General features: G+C 41.3%; 1 protein-coding gene across 1 annotated transcript in view; it reads right to left on the minus strand.

Moving 5' to 3' along the window:
* The window catches only part of LOC146575764 (protein shisa-8), a 134,153-nt gene extending 119,068 nt beyond the window's left edge, over positions 1 to 15,085 (minus strand). The window contains exons 1-2 of the mRNA XM_085270626.1: positions 12,829 to 15,085; positions 11,767 to 12,406 (exon numbers count right to left, since the gene is read on the minus strand). Of these exons, the coding sequence (XP_085126752.1) occupies positions 11,767 to 12,332 (566 nt within the window). The 5' untranslated portion in view covers positions 12,333 to 12,406; positions 12,829 to 15,085. The remainder of the gene's footprint in view (positions 1 to 11,766; positions 12,407 to 12,828) is intronic.
* Positions 15,086 to 19,128: the final 4,043 nt, after the last annotated feature.

A 19,128-nucleotide genomic window follows, 5' to 3' on the forward strand; every position in this document is an offset into this window, starting at 1 on the left:
AATTTTAAGGCTGGCACATAAAAGTCAGAGTCAGCTAAAAGCAAAATGTGTGCTTTAGTGCTTTTTATGTTTGCATATTCTCACCGCTTTTAGAGTTGAGCTGCTGGTGATAACTTTGGCATTGTTATGTGTTTTAAACTGTGGATTTAGTGGCAAAGTGAAGAACAGAAACACAAAGTGAAGTCAGTAATGGACTTTGATGGCACAAACAAGACTGAGGTAGAAAATATTCACAACCGTAAGCATCTCCTTAAAGAAGACGATAAAACGGATAAACAATAATTCCTTGCTGATTTGAGTTAGCTGTGCACTTTGGGAAAGGCAAAGTCTATTTTTCATACCGCAGCAGCATCAAAGAATTTATTTTCAGATTAAGCTTTGAGGGAGACGTGCATTTAATGAGCTAACTCAGCCTTGCTGCGTTTTCGAGATAGAAGCCAAAACACGCTTATGTTAATGAAAGGTGAGAATAACAACAGCACTGACAACAAAGGCGATATTAGCACTGCTGCATGCTTTACATCAGTGATGAGTTACAGACACGTCAGTTGGAAGGACCTGGTTTTAAGGCATTCCCTGTGTTTGTCAGGTTTCGTCACTAAACATCTTCATGGTAACTACTTTACACATTATTTTGTTATCAAGTTGTTTTTTCCTGGTGTTGTTCTGCCTGTTGCAGCAGCTTCCATTGTGGTTGTTTTATTTATAATGACTTTATCATGGAGCTTCATGAAGTGTCACAGAGCATCGTGGCGAGACATTGTCACATTCACACTTCTCAGACCACAGTGTGACCTTACATAGCTTCAGGACTTTTTTGGAAAGACAGGGATGTTAATCTAAAAAGAAATATGGAGGGATTGCAGCGGTTGTGATTGAAAAGTGGTGTTATTCCAGACATACGGTGAGTAAAATTAGTATTGAACGCGTCACCAATTTTCTAAGTAAGTATATTTCTAAAGGTGCTATTGACATGACATTCTCACCAGCTCTCGGTAACAACACATCCAATCCACACATCCAAAGAAATCAAGCTATAGATGCCCATAAATAAATTCATGTACAGTAATGAGAAATCACACAGGGAAACAGTATTGAACACATGAAGAAAGGGAGGTGCCTATTAGCTGGTTCAGTCCCAACTGATGGCCTATAAAAACGTGTCTTATTACCAAGGTGTCACACAAGAAACCGCTCATGACGGTTAAAACCAAGACATTCAAAACTGTAATGTTGCGAAACATACTGATGGCATTGATTAGAGAAGAATTTTAAACTACTGCAGGTTCTGGATTATGGCACTGTTGGGGTCATAACCCAGAAGTGGAAAGAACATTATTTCACTATAAATCGACCAGGTGGAATCAGTAAGTAAAAATCTTAAAAAAGTGTGTTTAAAGTTTGCTGAACAACATTTAGACAAACCTAGGAAATACTGTGAGAATATAGTCTGTCAGATTAGACCAAGATTTAACTCTTTGGATGCCAGAATAGACACCATGTTTGGAGTTCAAACGGCACTGCATATCACCCCAAAAACACAATACCAACAGTGAAGTTTGGAGGCAGGAACATCATGGTGCGGGGCTGTTTTTAAACATACAGCATTGGCGCGCTTCATATAATTGAATGAAGGATTAATGGAAAAATGTACCCAGACTTTCTTGATAAATATCTGCTCCCATGTACCAGGATGATGAAGATGAAACCAGGGAAGACAGTTCAGCAAGACAATAATCCCAAACACAGCCAAGGAAACTCAAGTGGTTTCAGAGAAAGAAAAAGAAGCTGCTAGAGTGACCCAGCCAATCACCTGAACTGAATCCAAGTGAAAATCTATGGGCAGAACTACAACTCAGAGTTGTCCCAGAAGGAACCTGCAGGATTTGAAGCCAAAATTAAACCTGAGCAATGCATGCAACTAGTTTCTCCATTCAGGAGGCATCTTTGAGTAAACACATGGTTTGGATTCCTCCATCAGCTGACGCAGCAATCATTAAACTGACTGTAGCCATGATTAGTGGCTTATCCACCTGACTACCCCCTATTCTAATTACTGGATGTGCAGCTGATCACTTTCTCCAGTATTCAGTTCAATTCAGTTTTATGTCTATGGCGCCAACAACAGTCACCCTACAATAGAAGAGCAGCCATCTGCTATGACTGGCTGTTGGTGAGGGGATGAAGACAGCAGTGCTTTGACAAGGACAGATACACACAAGCTTCACCATCTCATACAACAAAAACTGCATTAATTTGAGATTTAAGATCCCCTTATTATATTATATTTAGGTTTGTATTCATTAATCTCTCTCTCTTTTTTTTTAACCTTTTTGAGCTTCTTTCTATGACAGTTCATGTTTTGGCTGCTGTAACACTGTAGTGCCCTAAGTTTGGGGATAAATAAAATATATATCTTGTTATTTTAACAAATTTAAGTCTCATCATCACCCTATAGTCTAAGAAACAAACCAATTACACTAATTGCACTCCACAACCCACTAAGTGTTGTTTCATCTGGTTATTGCTTTAACTATTTCAAGAAAAGCAGAAAAACAATTGGAGCTGTGTGCACATATTTATCCAGTGGCTCTAAACACCTGTCAGGCAATGATAAAAAGTGGCATTGTGCCTGAACAATAACTGAAATTGAAAGCACTTTTGATGAAACACAATACTGTAAAGGAGGAGAATGGCCGACGGAAACGGTTGTTTAGATCCCCAGTGTGTCATTCAATCACCTGTAACCTTGAACACGCAGCCCTCCAGTGGAACAATTTCCGATAAGTGGTGCATTGTGCCCTGTGTGTGTGTATGTGTGTAAGTACATCTATCATCCTTACAAATTGGGGGCAACATGTTGCTACTTTCTACTCTGTCTCACTTCTTCTGCCATTCCCATAATTATTTTCACCAAGTTTCATGTGTGCACTTCACGTACTCTTGTGCCTGTAACTTTATAACCATATGACATGAGACTAGAGATGGACCGATCCGATATTACGTATCGGTATCGGTCCGATACTGACCTAAATTACTGGATCGGATATCGGAGAAAAATAAAAAATGTAATCCGATCCATTAAATATCACGAAAGCACCTCACAAAACTTGCAACACGCCGTAACTCACCTCAGAACGTTAGCACGTCGGAGCAGTATGCATCACGTGATAGAGCGGCTGTGGCATGCGGGACCTGTCGGTGGTCTGGATAGCATGTGGAGCTTCGCTAGCAACCCGGCATTTCATCTCTGACAAAGTTACCCCGAGAGAAGTAAAGCAAGTGTGTAAGTCCATCTCTGAATGTTTGTAAAGCATTCCTGCGTTAAGCTTAACTAGCGACTGCCTCTCGCTCTCCGGCTGCTACTTCAATCATGAAACTGCTTAATGATCAGCTGATCGGCTTTTCTGTCGCGAGTCCGTGTCTCTTGTTTGTTTTTGGCCCACTTTGCACCAGAAAGAGGAAACCAGCGGCTGAACAACAGCAGCACGTTTAAGCTTGATAAGCTGTTGTTAGAATTTATTTAATATTACTTTCTACTCCAGGATCTTTTTCTACGTAGCTGACGCTGGTAACTGTGCAGGGGCGGATCTAGCAAAGTTTAGCCAGGGGGGCCGATAGGGCATTAACAGGGAAAAGGGGGCACAAAGACATACTTTTCTTTCTTATTCTCATTTAAAATGTCTGGCTGTTATTAAATAATTATCTGAATCTTACACCCAAAGTTTTAATCTGATGTAAAATGTATAGAAGTCCATTATTGTATATAGTAACTGTTAAGTCTAATATACCCTAGTAAGCTATAGTACTTTTTCCTTTGGGAAGGTACCATCTGTGCAGTCTGCAATTTTGTTGAAGAGAGATGTTGAATCTATTTAATATTTCTTGAAAAATAATTGATTTCTGTGCATTTTTTTTTCACACTGCATCAAATTAAGGTTGATTACGTCGATTAAGCATCATGAGGTGGAGCGTGAGGGGTGGTTCCCTATTTTTTATTTATTTATTTTTGTTGTTGCTGGGAGTTGGAACCCTATTAGTTAGGTTGCTTAATATTTATGCTAAGTACTCTTTAAAATACCAGAATAGGGAGGATGGTGCAGGTTTGAGTTTATTAGATTGATCAGTATTGCTGAACTATGAAATATTTTTTTTGCATACAGGTATAACAGAATAGCTTTAGTGTAGTTGTTGTTTTAAACTTGAGTATGAACTTATACAAAATGCAGCAAGATATTTAAAAAACAGTTTTGTTGATTAAAAAACATTATATCGGATTCATATCGGTATCGGCAGATATCCAAATTTATGATATCGGTATCGGTATCGGACATAAAAAAGTGGTATCGTGCCATCTCTACATGAGACACCGGTTGATTCATTTTATTTCTAATATTTACTAAAATTAACATTAAATGATATTCAGACCAGAGCCCACTTACTTAATGCAACTGCAACTTGGACTTTATAGAAAGGTTATAAGAATAGTTCTATTTTGGTTTGTTTCCAGCATTCACCGAAATTGGCACAGAAATGTTAAAAATGGTTTTTCGTTGCATCCAATCAGCACTGGCAGAAAAGCTACCGAACAGGAAGCCGGAGCATGTTTCGGTAAATCTTAATTTACTGACATCAAACGTAGTGTTTGATCTCAGTAAAAGAAAAATTGTACTACTAGACCAGTGAGGTTGTATCAATTGGCAAAAACAGTGGTGCCAGTATAAATGTCCCAGCAAACTTGATATGTATAAAAAAAATATGTGAAACAGTATTAATTGTTGAGAGAGTCTATGAGTTTGAATGCACTTTATTTGACCTGTTTTCATGCTGTGCTTATCCTGCTAACTCTGCCATTAATTCACAACATGCACTCGGATTATTAATGCTGTTGCTTGTTAAGTATTGTTTTATGATAATTGCTTAATGCGCCACTGTGTTTTGATTAATGCTGTACAAATAAACTGACTATAGTGTGCAAGGTGGGCTTACAACAAGGCATTCCCAATACAAGTGCCTTCTAATTTTTGGCATTATCAGCATGTTAGCCAATGTGCTTTCTGCATAGATTATTTGGAGACATATCTTTAGGCGTTTTTTTTTTTTTTTTTTTTGGTAATGTGATCTTGTACAGGTCCATGAATGGCCCTTGTCTACAGCAACTTGTTTTCCTCCAGCGCCTTCAGTGCCGCTGCAGTCCACAAAATCACAAGCTGAGCTCTTATTAATGTGGTATTTTAATTCCCTCAGATGAATCACGTATCAAAAGATACAATTCATTTTTAATTTTGCTTCGCAGCAGTTCCCACACAACAGGTGCAGACACAGACAGACTGACGGCAAAGCAAAAATACCAAGAACCACTGGGGAGGCGAGAAGCTATGCAATAGAGGAGGGGGAGAGGGCTCACTGTAGGGTCGTAATGAGAGGTTTGTGTGTGTGCCCAGGTGCACATGTGTGTCTTCTGCTCTATCATTGCACCACTGGCTGTTGTGATTGCTTGACCCAGGGTTTCAGCGCATTACCACCTTAACAGCTTTGTGGCTGGATTTATTCGTTGACTGCACACACACATGCACCCAAACTCACATACACGCATAGATTTGTCGCCCGCAACCAGGTGAAGGTGTCTCTCGGTCAAATGTATGCAGGCTGAATATGAATTTTCAGTTGTTGATGGACATGCAATCGATGTGATAAACAGTTTCACGGAGGCGCAGCCTTTCCTGGCAGAAAAGTGTCTCTTACAGACAAAACAGACACTACACTCACTGGCTACTTCATTGGGTACAAGTGTTCAAGTGCAATTAATGCAGATATCTAATCAGCCAATAACTATCTCTACATGCATTTAGGCTTGTAGACATGTTTGACACAACCTGAAGTTTAAATTGAGTGTAAGAATGTGGAAGAAACGTGATTTAAGTGCCTTTAAGAGTGACATTGTTGTAGATGCCAAATGGACTGGGCTGAGTATTTCAGAAACTGCTGATCTACTGGGATTTTCCTGCATGACCATCTCTAGGGTTTACAGAGAATGGCCCAGTAAGTAGTTCTAGTTTATCAGGCAGAAACACCTTGCTGATGCCCAAGGTCAGAAGCCACAGAGCTTTGTGCTAACAGACGGGCAACAGAATGGTCAACAATTGGACAATCCGATTGTTCAGTCTGACGTCACTAGCCGTGTCTGGACCTAAACTCCGCTGCAGGTCCATATATCAAACGATCACTATGGCATTACTGAGAGTTGAAAAACTGTCTAAAGTCTTTCATCTTTAATAAAATGATCAGCATTCTGCTCTACCAGGTGTAACAATTGAGTTTAACATCCAGGCATCCATGAAAATGGAATTTATGACATTTAATGGAGTTAGAAGTTAGCAGGGAGTTAGCTCGCTAGCTTCTATCTAAATACAATATAGCATGTCCTGACTGCGGGGTTTTGGAAACAAATTAAAACGTACAGCTCTGCTATCACTTCCAACATAAATGAAGACAGAAAACTAAAAAGCAGTGACATTTGTAGGGTTACTGAAGTTTGGCTAGCTGGTATATAATGATGTGCTACGTGACCGCTAGCGACACAGCTATGTTAGCATACTATAAACAAGCTAACTTTTTTTCCACTCGATAAAGGTTAACGTGAGTGTTCTCGGTGCTCAGGAACAAATGTAATCGCATGGCAGGATGCTGTAAAAGGACCAAACTTCAGCCAGGAGAACAACTGAGATAATCCATCCACAATATGAGGTTAGTCATTCATATACTGCTGCATGGGCTGGGCTGTAGCTACATCCTAAGGTTTTAAAAACTGAGCTTAAATAAATGATTAGCGGTAATAAAAGCCGAGGGAGGTCAACAGTGATCACTGACTGTTTTAGGAGCTTTTTGAGATCAAATAGAAGAAAATACATAACATTAAACATGTTAACAACACAAAAGCCATATTAAACGCAGACTACTTTAGGCCCGGAAGTAGGATTCATCGCGTCATCACTGAACAACCGGATAGAAGATTGGAAAAATGTTGTATGGTCTCATGAGTCTTGATTTCTGCTACAACATTCAGATGATAAGGTCAGAATCTGGCACTGCCTTGTGGCAGCGGTTTAATGCCGCAGTCTGCCTAAATATTTTTGCTGAATATGTCCATCCTTTTATGACCACAGTGTACCCATCTTCTGATGGCTGCTTCCTGCAGGATAACATGTCATGTCATAAATCTCCAATAATTTTTAAACTGGTTTCTTGAACCTGAGTTCACTGTGCTCAAATGGCCTCAGCACACTCCAATAGAGCACCTTGTGGTTGAACGGGAGATTCACATGGATGTGCAGCTAACAAACCTGCAGCAACCGTGTGATGGGATCATGTCAACACTGGCTGAAATCTCTGAGGAATGTTTCCAGCACCTTGTTGAATACGTCATTAGCTTAAAAGGCAAATGACAGTCCAACATGATGCTAGCAAGGTATACTTTATAGTGGCTACTACTGTCAGCAGGACTGATAGCCTGTTCACACTCCCAAACTATCACATACTGAACCCTGGTCAGGATCTGTTGCCTTTACATTGTAACACAGTGAGTTCCCTTTCAGTGTCATTTTTCAATAGGGTTCGATAGGAGTCCCTTAACATCTGACTGCAGGGGAAAGTGGTCTGCTGGTGTCATCAATAAGGGAGCACTAACCAAAGAGTGTCATGGTAAACAAGTTAATGTCAGAAAAGCAAACAGTGATAGAAATTATAGAACTGAAAAAGAATGGTAGGTTTGTGAAATCGTAGGAGATGCCACCTCACGCTGGACGTCGATATTAAAGAGGTACCTGTGTGTTAAAATATGGTGTTTCTCTGTGGCACATTGTGAGTGAAAATGTCTTGGAATCCCTCTGGATTAATCATTCACTCATCAGAAAAGCTTCCTTTCTCATGGCTTGTTCCTCTCATCCTTCCATCCACCACATAATAATGCTACTACAGACTGTCCTTTCATTACTGGTCTTTGGTCACATCAGTGAAGTGGTTAGCTCATGTGTCATATCTCAGGTTCTCCTCTTTCTCCTATACCAACACACACTCACACACATACTTTGGCAGATATGAGGTAAATGGCTGTGTTTAACAATGGGATAGTAAAATGAGCGAGTCCCCGGTGTGACTTAATATCATCCCTCTGTTCCCTCTGGATATCTTCTCACTCCTGGTTTTGTCCCTCTCCTGCAGTGGTCATCACTCTGTCTCTGACCTCTTTCCCATCCTGTGAGTTAATAACAAGCTTGCTTGGAGACCTTTGCTTGAATCCATGATGTCTGCATTCATTTTGTGCTTCCATTAAAGGCAAGCATGTTCAAGGTGAATGAACAAGTGCTTCAAAAAACACATGAAGACAGATTTGCTTTTACAATAGTGTGAAACTTTAAAACTATTGAATCTGTTAAAGAAAGCAAATCAAATGTTCACCTTGTGTCGCTATTATGGAAATTTTACCTCCTCGCTGACTGTCAGACTCATGTGACATTTAAACACAAGAATATCTTTTCCTGTCTTTTTCAGCTGTCTCTATGATCATGTACAACCCTTGAAAGTTTTACATTCTGAGCATAAACCAAACAACAAGCCCTCATTCCAAAATGCAAAGATGCAAGTAACATGGGCCTACAGCAAACATAAAAAAAAAACAGTTTATTACAGTTACATTTAGATCTTCTTCAGTACTGTGCACACTGTCTCACTACAATAGCTTAATAGGATACTTGATTAAATTTTGTTTTTCTGAACTTTTCTATTTCAATATAAGAATGATAAGTTTAAGTACACAGGCAAAATATTGGATAATTATTATTCGGTTCAGAAAATGTATATTATGACATAAAAATATATATTTCATTTAAGAAAAAGGTATACAGTATTGTCTCTAAGATAAATAAATACATTATGGCATATAAAATATCTGATAAAAGAAGAAGATGTGACATGTTCACTGACTTGCTGTGAACCGGAAACTATATACCTCATCATAGAAACAACCTGATAGCCTGACAGTACCAACAGTATCAGTATTTGCTATGATACAGCTATTAACTGTGATAAATGTGCAAAAACTACAGATCTGTTGCTTTCTGTTGCAAATCTGTGGCCATCCACATAAACATAAATTCACATTAATCAGAAATAAGAGAAGAATTATTCATAACACAAGGGAAAAGACCCAGGGAAACCGAGTTAACGATAAAAACCCTGAAAACCATAAATTTCACAGCCGAGCCTCAACTCTCATAACTTGGTATCAAACAACTTACGGACCAGTACCGGTTGATGGCCTGGGGGTTGGGGACCGCATAGAAACACATTGAGCTCATCCACACAGACTGACTCAGATGTATTGCACCATGTTGGCAATCGGTGTGAGAGTGATTCCAGTCACTCCAAGTCAAAACGTGATTGGTCAGACTAGACAACCTGGGCAATGGCTTTGCCTTTGCAAATGTACAATTGGTCACCATAACTACTCCAAATGGGTTGGCGAATGCAAAACAATTCACAGCAATTACCGGCAACCCCTTATTTTTGCTGGTCTCAAGGAGGTTATCCTATGTTTACTCTTAAAGGGAGTGAAGCATTAGAGGAGATAATGTGATGTTGCTGTAGTATCTAAAAATCTTCTGTTGGTTGTCTATGTAACAATACGTATATACTGTATGCAGTACTGGTCTTGGCTGATATTAGCTTTGTTTACTGATATCAGCCTAACAGAAAGCAGTGGATGATGTTTATCTGCTGCGTTGATTTATGTCTGGCAAAACTGTGACGAAAAGTAGAAATACTTTAAAACAGTTAAATTACTTTTATAATGAGTATGTTTCCATCTCCTGGCATAACATAGGAAACAAAACCCTAAACTGACAAAATGAGATATTTTATTTTAAAATGAGCCTACAATAATGAACAATCTAACTGGCACTTCTTTGATTTTGCTTTTTTTGGAGGGAGTAAGTGGTTTTGCTTGTTTGTTAATAAAAATGCTGAAAATGAATATTAATTATTTTAATCTGGGGTGATATTTGCTTAGACTTAGAAAATTGACTTGATTGTTTTTTTAAAATAAATTTTGCATTACATGAAAAATTTGCACTATTACCATGAAGCTGTTTGCTTTATTATAGGATGGACAGTTACAGTAAATACCATGTGATCAACCTATGTCACTTCTATTCTGCCGATTAAAGGGATACACGTAACATTTCTGAACATTTATTTTCACATTATGCCTTGAATGTGGTGAAGACAGTCAACCAGATTTCCGAAGGATTTCTCAAATAATCCTTGGACTAAAGAATTCAAATTCACGCAGTTGTTTGATTCGGGTAATAAAATGTGCCAAGCGATGCCATCTTTCATTGTGTTATTGGTGGCATGGTGCAGTTTAACATTAACAAGTGCTGATGTCTACTGCTTCTTCCTTCTCCTCCTCTTCTCCTCTTCATCATGCTTTGGGGAGGTTGAGAGGAAACGCGGCGATGACAGGATTTTAAAGAAGCTCTTACTCTTAACACCCAACAGGCTATCCGGTCAAACCAAGCACTCCCTCTCTCTCACACACCCACACATCCACGCACATACACCCACCCCCACCCCCACCCGTTCTCTGTACTAGAATTAGCCACTGGCTGCATTCCAGTCAGATCCGCTCAATATTCCACCCTTCCAAAAAAAAAAAAAAAAAACTCTCTCTTCTCATTGCTCTCTGGAGGCCACACATTGCCACAGTCATAGTTGTGTCACAGCAATCAATCACCCATCAATGTGAAACAGCTACACTGATGCAGAGAAAACACAACGCAACCTCACTGTCATTTCCTCCGAAATCATCTGTCCTTTGGAATCTCCATCCTGCTGCCTGACCTCCATCCTGTGGTCTTTCGCTCTTTCCCACCCTATCACCATATCCATTGCTCCCTCGTGGTTGCAAACTTCACACCCATTATCACCTCACTGTGATTCACTCACTTTATTCATTACCGAGCTGGTGACCTTCTCAGCCATGTGTTTTCCCATTTCACATATGTTGAGAATAAATACTTGAACATTCAGAGAATGACTTGGACATGGAGATGGGATGTTATGGCTGTGAATTGAAATGAGTTTCAAAGACATGTTTGCAAATAAGCAGGGTTATTCTCACAGAAAAGAAACTTTCTTCTTTTTCTGTGATACAACTCCATAGTTTGACATTTCTCTCTGGCTGAGAGCACAGGAACCCCACCCATCATCAAAATCGTTGTTTGCAAGAAGCAACCAATCAGGAAAACGCTGTCTTAAAGGGAGTGCTGTCTAAAAGAGAGAGGATACTAGGTAGGGAGTTGCACAAATACCCAGTCATGCAAAGCTACGCTAGTAGATTTAGTGGATAAAATGTAGAGATGGAAATTACCAAAATGAGTCTAATAAAATTTGGTTGCACTGCTACTTTGGTTCTGTTGGAGTTGCATGCTAGCCCTATAGTCTGCTAAAATCAGAACCAACTTATTGTCTGAATATGTAGGTGTGGCCAGTAGAAGGTTAGCTTAGCTTCACATAGAGAATACTACCCAGAAAAGCAGCTTTGTTAACTGGCTGCTAGCTTTAGCAACTTTAAAGACATTTATCTCTCATTTGGCAAAAAACTTAATTTCCTCAAAAATATTTTTACTTAACTCTTTAGTCGATGCCCAGTATCATTCATCTATTGCATATCACTTCATTCATTGTTTTACTTTTCTCAGTTCCTACCTAGAGTTGGTCATGTCGGTCTGCCCTCCTTGACTCTTCTCCAGCCCAAGTTTGGTGAAAATCCCCACCAGCACCATGATGGCCACCACTCCACAGATAATATACACAATCATGTGGGTCCGATCCCGGTCCGGTTCCTCCTGGGCTTCTGTAACAGGTGCCACCGGTCGTCCCGTGTTTGCCCACACAGGTGTGTCATAATTTGAACAGGATGTCTGATCCAAACTGTGGATTTTGAACTGGCAGCAGAAGCGGTAGAAGCAGGAACCGCAACAGAACAGGTAGATACCTGCGTTACAGTTAAAAGGTGGGTCCCACTGGCCCATCACATCATAGTAACCCCAACAGCGGTTATCCCCAGTCGGACCTGCTTGCTCCTCTGTGTCTGGTGTCGGGGTTATTAGCGCTGCTTCTGGTGACGTAGATGGTTCTGTTGTCTGGTTGTTGGAAGAGAACTGCGCCAAAGCCTGACCTGACGGCTGAAAGTTCAGACCTCCCAGAGAGATCAAACCCAGGAGGACGGCTAAAGATAAGTTCACCAAGAGTGGATGAATGATGGCAGCCATCTTGGTCTTACTCCAGTATCTTGTGATGTTAGTCCTGATGTGTAAGAGTTAATGACAGTTCCAACTGAAAGCACCTAGGTGTTAGAAATAAAAGAAATAGAGAGTTAAATATCCTCCTTGCCCAGAGCTGTTAGTTATAGCAAATAAATGAATCTTTTTGCTGTGCAAGCAGTGCAACTTAATGAGATACAGTATCAGTGAAACAGGAAGCTGAAGAGGAGAGATCAAGAGATTTTTCCCAGAGTGATAATCTGAAGAAGCATTTTAAAAAAGCCTTCATTAACTAGTTATTAAAATTCCGATTTACAGAAAACTAAACTGTCACTGTGGGAGCAGAACAAGTGAGGAAAAAGAATCTCCCATTTTAACATGCTCCTAGCTAAAGTAAACGTGGGCCCTTGTGAGCGGAAACTCACATGCAGAGACACACGATAGTCCTCGGCAGTTAAATACGTGTAGGTGTGTGTGTCAAAGCGCATTCTAAAATTTCTGTCACCTTTTACAAAGCCATATGTCATCGGCAGACAGCAGAGGCGGTTGTAGACAAATCCAAAGCTGGTGGCTTGGAGGGAATCCAGTTTAGGAGGCCGCGTTACCTACAGATGAACTCGCCTCTGGCATTTCTGACAGTAAGCTCCCCCGCAGAGTGAACGAATAATCCGCAAAAAGTGGGAAGTCTGGGGTCCTGATGTTGCTAGCTGTAAAGGCAGATATCTCTGAAACCTGCAGGCAGTCATGGGTTCCCACGTGGAAAACTTTTCACTCCAAAGATGGACTCATATTCCGGTGTGGGGAAAAAACTAATGCTCGGCAATGGAGCCAAATCAGTTGCGATATCATTAAAAAGAAAGAAAAGGGAATAAAAAAAAACTCTGATCAATAGTTTTTCACTTAAGTTGTCTTCGTCACCCACTACTCCCTCTTGAGATTTAACTTGCATCCATCATCCTCTTACTCTCACCGTCGGCGCTCACAGAAAGCTTTTTTATTTTTGTAGTGGGCATCTTTTTGCTGTCACCTGAGTCCACTTTGGTGGGTGTTTACTTCCTCTCCTAGAAGCGCAGCTCCAGACTTTCATCCACTGAAGTTTTTGTATTGTTAAATATTCAGCTTTTATGACTAAAGACAGTATTGGATAGTTCCTTTCTATTTCCAGTCAGAGCCAACAGGTAACAACAGCTGTTCTGTTTTTTTGGGGAAATTACTCCAGGGTCTCGTCAAGCTAAAATCCTGTGGTGATTACAGTCCAAAAGCGTCCCTCTTGCACCTGAGGCGTGTTTTCGCGTACACGTAATCTCACATTCACTTTGTGAACACATACAGCTCCAATCCCCCTGGTGATAGCACACTGTCAGTGTCAGTCTCTTTTAAGCGACCCACAAGAGTCCAGTGGTTTTTCGTGCTCTGCGGGCACCGGGCTCCTGTTGCTGCTGCTCTGTGTGTGCTCCACTGAAACCCCTCCTCTCCGTGGATCCCAGGGTCTCTAACAGACCCAGGACACCAGCTGGGTACTCTGTCTATCAGCCCGCTCAGTCCTGCCCTTCAAGTGCTTAGGCGAGGAGAGATGAGAGAGAGGGGGGGAGAAAGGGGAGGGCTGATGTTGTGATCTTAATGTCTTGGTGCTGCTGCAGCCGAGACTCTGGAGAAGCCGTGAGAAAGATAAACCTGTCAGAAATACTTGACCAGGAGTGGAGTGGTTTGTTCTTTAATGGCTGTGTCTGCTCCTGTGTTTGGCTCAGTCTTTTCTTTTCTTTCTTTACACTCTGATCTCGCTCTATCTTCTCTATTTTATAATTTTCTCTTTTTCTGTCTCTTCCACAACTTACCTTACTGTTTGCCCACAGCCTCTAAGTAGGGCTGTTTGTTGTTGCTGAGGAAATATCACTGTGAGGTCAGAGAGCCCGTGGACTGCCCTTTGCACTTTCAGCCAGCGCACTTGCACGAGCCTTGCTGGAATAAATATTCCCGCAGCCCAGCTGGATGACAAAGACAAGTGGAGATGCGACAGCCAAACAGCAGAGTGGCACCGAGGGCAGATCAAAAAATATCCTGTTTTCAAAAGAAGCCCCCTTTTGGAAATATAGAGCTGCGTGCAGCAGAAGAGCTTCGCTCTTGCTGGTTCAACTATTCAGTTGGCAGGTTTTTCAATTTTTCCGTTAGCATCAATGTATATATTTTTTTTTTTAATTTGTCTTTTTTCCCCACTGAGAACAAAAAAAAAAGAATGAATTACAAAAAAGCTTAAAGCATTAATATGCAACAGTTTTTAAGCAAATGTTGCACATTATCCCCCAATTTTCATACATTTTGCTGTCAATTAAGTCCTTTGTCCGGCTGCAGCTTCTTTGAAAACAGGCATAATTTGATATATATGTATAGGAATTTTATATATATATCATATGTATGTGTTTTCACTGGTGATCTGCTTGTGGGATGCTCCAAACAGAAGTGAAGAGCAAAGGAGACGCTATAAATGCTCTTTTTATTCCATGTTTCCCCGTTGTTGTTGTTGCTGCTGCTTCCTCATCAGTGTGTATTCCATCCTTTCCTCGTCGCCTCACTCTGCTTGCAGCGGGTGTATCCCGTCCACTGGTGATGCTCGCAGTGCTGCTGCTGCTGCTGCTCTGGCAGGACCAGATGACAATATCCCGCGCACTCTCGCTCTCACTCCTCCCTCTCCCAAGTCACTCCTCCCTCTTTTGCTCACTCCTCCCCTCCTTCTCAGCATCTCTCTCTCTCTCTCTCTCTCTCTCTCTCTCATACACACACACACATACACACACACACACACATCCATACTCACTCATATCTTTTGTGCGCAAATGAACACAGCTCCCGCTTGCTGACTCTCCCTTTCACTCTCCTCCTCCCTCCCTCATTATGTGTCACTGACACTCTCTCCCTCTCTCTTTTTCCCTCCTCCTGATTTTTCCTGTGTTTTTGTCTCGGCCTCGTCAACACTCACTCTTTGTCCCTTTTGTTTCAGGTTACCTCTATTTCTGTCCTTTTTCATCTCCGTTTGCCTTTTGTCTTTCTAACCTTTTCAGTTTCTTTTATCTATGTCCGGTGCCCTGTGCCTGGGTTTTCATTCTTCCATTGTTCCTATGCTTTATCCACTCTCTTTGCCCATTTTTCCATGGTTCTCCCTCCTCTGTGCTGTTTTCCTTTTTCCAAAATGCCACAGTTCAACATATAGGAAGAATTGATGCTGACTGAGCAGCACGTTGTAATGTGCAGGAATGCTGGTGTGTTCATCTGCAATGTGTGCGTGTTTGTGCCTCAGCGTAATTACTGCGCTAATACCTCTGCACAGTTCGTCTTTGTGTGAGCATGTTTGGACCATGCGTGGCACTGCAGTCTATTAGGGCTGATTTAGGGAAAGAGCGAGCGGTGGTTGAAGTGAGAAATGGTAAATGGTAAATGGCCTGTATTTGTATAGCGCTTTTCTAGTCCCTAAGGACCCCAAAGCGCTTTACACAACCTGTCATCCACCCATTCACACACACATTCACACACTGGTGATGGCAAGCTACAATGTAGCCACAGCCACCCTGGGGCGCACTGACAGAGGGTGTAAAGAAGAAAGGAAGGAAGGAAGGAAGAGGAAACAAGACTTAGATAAACAGAGAGGAAGGAGAAGGAGGAGGCAGGAAGAGAGAGAAAAGAGGGGAGGAGAGAAGAGGACAGCGGCTGCCAAAGAAAGAGGGTGGCTTGACAGAATAGAGCAGGGGGAGGGAAAGAGAAGAGGAATTATCATAGGAAAGGGAGGGGGATTAAGAAACATGGAGAAAGCTAGTGGAATAGGAACTGACAGAGGGATAGTAGGAGTGAGGGAGGGAGCGAGAGATATACATAGGAAGGGAGCAGACAGGTAGGAGGAAAACCATCTCAAGGGAAGGTGACATTGGGCGTGGAGAGAAAGAAACAGGAAAGGCAGGAGAGGAACAGGGACGGACAGTCTCCAAGAAAATTTCCAGGATGAACCGAAGAGAGATGGCGAAGCAGACGATTATGAATTTTGAATACTTACAGATTTAATGCGGAATGTGAGCCAGATTTTTAAAGAAGCAAAAGAAGTAGTGCCTTTGGGTCTGGCTTTGAAGGGGCCAAGCATCATCATTTTTGCATAAAAGCTTTAAAGCTTTCCTATACTTTCCTTCTCACCCCCTCTCTATTTTATCTTTGTTTATCTTCTTATCATCCATTTTCTTTTCCCCTCTCTCACACATTCACTACAGACTCTTGTGTTTGAGTCACGCTATCCTTTGTTTTTTTTCTCTTTTTTTTGCCCCTGCAAGCCCAAGGCTCATGTTCTCTTGCTGTGTGTACTCTGTCCAACCCTCTCGGCCTAAATTCGCTTAAAATCTCTGGCAAAGCGCGTCAGGAGTTATGTCAAAGAAACACACATGTGCCTACTTCAAAGGTACACGAAAACATTCATGCCGACACGCACGCTCCGGTGACTTCACACCACCGCTACGTGGCACAAATCAGCTAATCCTCCTCCTCCGTCCTCCTGTCTGGCAGTGTCCTCAGCATATTTTCTCTCATTTAAAGAAGGTCATTAATTAAAAGGAAAGAAAAAAAATTCAAAGTCAGTGTGATTGAAAGCTTGGTGTGCTTTCAGATAGGCAAGATGCTGCTTTTCAGTGGTCAGAAAGGCAGTGAGACATAGGTGCACAGCGTGTTGGCTGAAGAGCAGGACAGGAGGCAAAGAGGGATGAAAATGGATGAAGAGGTACAAAGATGGCCCCAGGGGAACGATGGCGGGCAGAGAACAGATTGAATGGGAGATCTTAAATCACTTCACTTTCTCTCTTCTTTTCTGCATGGCTATGGTCTGACAGCACGCAGACTCCCATTTCTGCATTGCATAGCTTTGCTCTTTGGTGATGTTACCTAGGATGCATACGCATGTATTATTTTCTCCCTTAACAAGGACAGCCTTACAGTAACATTTAAGGACCTTTGTGTCAGATACTGAGAATGCCAGCGCACACATTTGTGCTCTACAAAAGACATTTGATTTACAGAAAGTTACAATGCACAAAAGTCAACAGCATGAATGTGTTGATTGAACAACTTGAACACATCTCTGCAGAACTGCCGTGTTACAGTTTGGGTGAGTCTGCTCAGGTAACCTTGGGTTCCAATAAAGTAAATTTTGTACTCAGATGCTGAAGATGCCAATTTTTTGTAACCGCATGGACTTTTGGGTTTAATTATCAACTACCATACAGATGTGTGTTAAGTGGACAGACCATCAGTTCAGGTCTGCGAACTAAAACTCTCCTTAGCATTAATTAGATATAGCAGTGTATGTAAAATAAGTTCACCGTGCTGATTAAAAACGTTCCATTCTTTTAATGTAGCACGATGTTTTATTCTGGGAAAGTAAGCACAGTGATTTAGTCAAATAACAGCAGTTTTCATTTAATCACTTAACCTTATTCATTCATGCAAACTCACTCATTGCTCACTGCTTGAAGCTTCTCTTTCCCTTCCAACCAACAGCTCTTTTTGTTTGCACTGTTTCACAGCGAACAGTAATCAGGGCAGTTTGTGTAAAACATGGAAATCAGCTTTTGATTGGAGACAGTTAGCTTAATGCAAACCTGTCAGACTTTAGGAAAATTTGCAGCCTGATTGTTTCCAATCGTACAAATAAGCTACTTAGTTCAGTTACACTAGAGTAGAAACAGGATGGCAACGTCCTTGTGATTAGTGGAAAAAATTAGTGGAGTGTTGCCCAGTGATTGTGTTGGTTTTTCTTAATTGGAAGGAGTTAAGAGAGTTTGGGACCAACTGGTTGATAGTGCAACACCCACAAGCTCAGAGCGAACACTTTCAGAGTCGCCAGCCGCGCACACATCAGCAGCACCACAAGACCTTCATTCTTGTTTTAAGCCAGCGAGGCGTGATTGTGGATGCCGCTCAGGTGCGTCCACCTCCCCCGCAGCCGCAGGCCACGCCCTCCACATTTACTAATACCTTACTAATGCTTAAAAGTGTGACATTATTATAAAGTGCTACCAAAAAGAATTCCATGTCACCTTTACTTTGTGCTATATATTTCATTTAAGGAATCTTAAATTCCTTAAAATAGTCTTTGCAAAATTTGTAAAATAGTCTTTGCAGACAAATAATATAAAGTCTTTCACTCATTTCATTGTGTCTGCATGATGGATGTGAAACTGGAAGCAAAATAATCAACAGCTGTCGGTGCGTCTTTGTGAGCTGGATGAATACGCTGACATGCTGTACAGGCTCGCTTTCATGGGCGTCTGAGTCAGTGTCACTGCAGCACACATGCAGCACTCTTTGCAGATGATTTCTTCTTAGGGAACATTATTTGTGTTAAATCAAAAGTATTTGCAGACAACAGATGATGATCCGCTTCGAGGGACAAGCGCTTCACCTTCTGTTGTGCCAGGCGTTTGATTTTTGTTGCATGTCTGCCTTTTTGCATAGTGTTACTTATCCAGAAAATTGCAGGAAACTTCAAGCTGCACAGTGCAGAGAAGAGCTGTGACCGGCACATGCCGGCATGTGGCAGGTCCTGGTTTAGGGAGCACTCGATTTGCTTTTACTTTGGGTTTTAATCAGCAGAGCACACATTTTCATTATTGCTCCAGAATGCTCATTTGTTTGTCGGTTTGTTTGTTGGTGGTCAATAAAATTAGACATGAGTGCAGTCCACAGTGAAAGTTACATATTTTTGAAAGAATTCATAACATCTGGTTCAAAGTTTTTTTGTTACTGGTAGCTCCGGTTTGCATTGTATAAACAGGAACTG

This window comes from Mchenga conophoros, linkage group LG4 (assembly GCF_057382185.1).
Source record: "Mchenga conophoros isolate Kocher_MC1m ecotype Shallow Benthic linkage group LG4, M_conophoros_male_GT1.1, whole genome shotgun sequence".
Taxonomy (NCBI): Eukaryota; Metazoa; Chordata; class Actinopteri; order Cichliformes; family Cichlidae; genus Mchenga; species Mchenga conophoros.